Here is a 3,731-nt window from a genome sequence, read left to right as displayed (position 1 = left end):
GCTAGTTCCAGGACAGGCTCCAAAGCCACAGAGAAACCCTGTCTCGAAAAACCAAAAAAAAAAAAAGAAACACCAGCTTCAGGTAACGCGGGTCTATTTAATAACAATTGCCACTTGTAGCATAGAGAGCTGGGACAGAAGACCTAACAGCACTCAGCAAAACAAAGGAAACATTTCTCATATCTATAGACTTTAGAGGGGAGAAGTTTCTGAGCTCAGCAGATTAGTGAAGGTCCTATGCCTGATCCCCACTATAGAAGCATCCTTAAGGGTGATTTTGTTGACGAGGTTGGGTTTTTGTTTTCTTGAGGCTGTATGTGTCTCACTATGTAGGCCTAGCAGGCACAGAACTCACTACACAGACCAGGAATGCCTGGAATCACAGATCTGTTCTGCCTCCTTGGTGCTGGGATCCAAGCCCCATGCCACCGTACCCAGTCTTCACGTGATTTCAAGACAAGACCAGTGGACGAGCCTGCGCCCTAGCTGCTCTAGAAGTCGAGGAAGGAGAACTCAAAGTTCAAGACAGAGTGCATTCGAGCCAACCCTAGGAATACAGCTCAGGGGGAGAGAGCCTGCAGAGCACATGAAAGGGCCTGTGTTCAATCCCCAGTCCCATTAAATAAGAAACTGATTGACTGATTAAAAGAGTATTCCTCCCCTTCACACTTTTGGAAGTTCCTTCTCATTTTTCCTTAGTGAATCTGCATTTGTAGCAGGCATGCCTATTATCCCAGCCCTCAGAAGCAAAGGCATACGGATCTCTGTGAGTTTGAGTTCAGCCTGGTCTAGAGAGATAGTTCCAGGACAGCCTAGGCAACCTAACAAAACCCTGTCTCAAAATATGAAACAACAAAAATTTACATTTTTCTACTTAAAATAAAAATTAGAACTGTGTGTTTAGTTGCTAATCATAAATGCTATAGATAAAACTTAAACCAAAAAAAACCAATGACTTCCTAGGACACACACAGCTCGCCGGGCGGTGGTGGTGCACGGCTTTAATCCCAGCACTTAGGAGACAGAGGCAGGTGGATCTCTAAGTTTGAGGCCAGTCTGGTCTGCAGAGAGAGTTTCAGGACAGCCAGGGCTACACAGAGAAACCCTGTGGGAGGAGGGGAATGGGGGAACAACTCACAACTCTTGGCTGATAAGCCAGGCTGGGTGAGAATGGTGGGTCCCACCTATAATCCAGTACACAGGAGACAGACAGGCAGGCAGACCTCTCCGACCTTGAGACCAGACTGGACTACACAGTAAGTTTTAGGCTTGTCAGGGTTACAAATTGAGATCTAAATAAATAGACAGAAACTGCTTTCGCTCAACGCAATCAAACATTTCTACTTTATATAACATACTGGGGACACAGGAACAACACAAAACAGTAAGACCTTTTGCATTCAGCAAAACACAAGGAGATCATAAAACTCAAACGCCTTGAAAACAAAAAGGAAAATATGAAGACGCTGTTTAGATAAAAGAGCCGAAAAACCAAGAATACTGAGATGTTGAGAATGGCTCAAACCCCAGGAATAAGACGTGTGGGGACAGATTTAAGGCCAGCCTGGTCTATATAGACATCAACTCTTTCATAAACCAGGCTGGGTGAGCATAGTGGCACACACCTTTAATCCCAGCACTCAGGAGACAGAGGCAGGAGGAGCTCTGTAAATTTGAGGCCAGCCTGGTCTACAGAGAGAGTTTCAGGACAGCCAGGGTTACACAGAGAAACCCTGTCTCGGGGGGGGGGGGGGACGACATGACAACTCACAACTTATTGAATACATCAAGACGATTAACTATTGGTTGATAAGCCAGGCTGGGAGAGCAGGGTAGGGGCGCCTTTAATCCAGTACTCAGGAGACAGAGACAGGAGGATCTCTGTAAATTCGAGGCCAGCCTGGTTTGCAGATCTAACGCTCTGATAACATCAAGATGATTATATGGTTGCTAGAACAGCTTGTAAGACAAGGCTCAAGTGTGCTCATAGTTTAAGCATCTAACTTATAATTTACAATACTTTAGCACAAAAATCCAGCAAATGTGACAATATGGCAACCACTGTCTGAATTTCAATTTGCTGTAACAAGTTAGGGGCATTTTGAGAAAATTCAAACTGAAAATACAAGTTTGAGGAGTTGAGAGAATGTCAGATTACCACCATAGAGACCAAGCAGGCTTCAAATTCAAGCTCATTTGCCTCAGTCACCCAAGTGCTGTTGTCACGGGTCTGTGGTCTGTGCCACCATGCCCTGACAAAAACAAGTGTTGGCTTTGTCTGTCTTTCTGTTTTTGCAGAGTCTCACTACGTAACCTCCAACTCGAAGATCCACTTGTTTTGCTCCCAAATTCTGATACCACAAGTGCTTGCCACCGTGCTAGATAGGCTCTTTATAGAAAAGTGGGCTTCAAAAAATATTTTCTGTCAGCTTTCCTTCAGTAGATGGAAACTAAACCTTACAGTTTTGTTTTTCTTAGTTTTTCAAGACAAGGTTTCTCTGTCCTGGAACCTGCACTGTAGACCAGGCCAAACTCAATCTCAGAGATCCTCCTGCCTCTGCCTCCCTAGCGCTGGGAAACCCAAGGTTTCTAAGGCTGGTGGAGCACAGAGGGACACTCACAGTCTGGACAGCAGCCATTAAACGCCATCCTGCAGATGCCGCAGTTCTCATCATTGGCTACCCAGAGCCAAGTGGCCACACCGTTCCAGCACTTAATCTTCACCTTCATGGCGGCCGAGCCTGTGACCTGTGGGCAGAGAATTCCGGGGCTAAAGTTAGTCTGTAGTGCTCCAGCACTTGAGCACTTGACCAAGGGAGCTGTGACAGGGGCTAGGCGCTTCAAGGGATCCGTGCTTCGGAGGGTGTTTGGCCATGTTTAATGATGTCTTTCGAGATCTGCATCCACGCAGTGGGGCGGGGTCACACACGCCTTTAATCCCCGACTTGAGCCTTTAATCCCCGACTCGAGCCTTTAATCCCAGCACCCGGATTCCAGCACTCGATCCCAGGCGGAAGCAGACGGACCAGAGTTCGAGATCAGCCCCTCCCCTCCCCCAAAAAGGAAAAAAGAAACAAAACAAAATAATGCGTCCGTGGAAAACGTTCAGCTTTTCCTTAACAACCAGTGCTGTGCTTTTAAACCTGAGGAGGCACAGTCACTAACTTGCTAAAGAGAAACCATGCCCTCGAGCAGACGAACCCGAACTCCGACCCCGCACAACAGGGACGACAGCGGGGTCCCGAAGAAGGCACCCAGTCCGCAGACGGAACGCGACGCCGAGGCCACCCCGCCTTTTCCGGCATCCGGGGGGGCGGGGCCGCGAGTCCCCGCCCACTCCTCGCCCTCGCACCTTCGCCGCCTAATCACGAGGCGCCCCGCCCTTCCGTTGCCGCCGCGCGGGAAGGTATAAAAACGACTGTGCCGCGTCCGGCTCCTCAGAAGCGGCGCTCGCTGTCCCCGAGCGCAGTGCGCAGGCGTCCGCCGGCTCCGAGCGCGTCGAGACCAATCAGAGGCCGCCGCAGGGCCGCGACGCCGGAAGACCGGGGGCAGGCGCAGGAAGTGACGCTGCGGCGTGCTGACGCGCGGGCTCGATCCGAGGCCCGATTCCGCGCCCGCCATGGCCGACAAAATGGATATGTCTTTGGACGATATCATTAAGCTGAACCGGAGCCAACGAGGCGGTCGCGGCGGAGGCCGGGGTCGCGGCAGGGCCGGCTCCCAGGGCGGCC

General features: G+C 50.1%; 2 protein-coding genes across 5 annotated transcripts in view; one reads left to right on the top strand and one right to left on the bottom strand.

Moving 5' to 3' along the window:
• Nucleotides 1–3,465, bottom strand: part of Anapc11 (anaphase promoting complex subunit 11) — a 6,441-nt gene extending 2,976 nt beyond the window's left edge. The window contains exons 1-2 of one of the 4 annotated variants that reach the window (XM_005350877.2): nucleotides 3,353–3,465; nucleotides 2,622–2,748 (exon numbers count right to left, since the gene is read on the bottom strand). In XM_005350877.2, the coding sequence (XP_005350934.1) occupies nucleotides 2,622–2,730 (109 nt within the window). In that variant the 5' untranslated portion in view covers nucleotides 2,731–2,748; nucleotides 3,353–3,465. Of the gene's footprint in view, nucleotides 1–2,621; nucleotides 2,749–3,094; nucleotides 3,307–3,352 lie in introns of those variants that run through there. The other 3 variants (XM_005350878.2, XM_005350876.3, XM_026780432.1) reach the window with 3 other exon arrangements.
• An 87-nt stretch (nucleotides 3,466–3,552) lies between these two features.
• Nucleotides 3,553–3,731, top strand: part of Alyref (Aly/REF export factor) — a 3,485-nt gene continuing 3,306 nt past the window's right edge. The window contains exon 1 of the mRNA XM_005350875.2: nucleotides 3,553–3,716. Within this exon, the coding sequence (XP_005350932.1) occupies nucleotides 3,620–3,716 (97 nt within the window). The 5' untranslated portion in view covers nucleotides 3,553–3,619. The remainder of the gene's footprint in view (nucleotides 3,717–3,731) is intronic.

Source organism: Microtus ochrogaster, chromosome 7 (assembly GCF_000317375.1).
Source record: "Microtus ochrogaster isolate Prairie Vole_2 chromosome 7, MicOch1.0, whole genome shotgun sequence".
Taxonomy (NCBI): domain Eukaryota; kingdom Metazoa; phylum Chordata; class Mammalia; order Rodentia; family Cricetidae; genus Microtus; species Microtus ochrogaster.
This window is presented reverse-complemented; position numbering and strand designations above follow the sequence as displayed.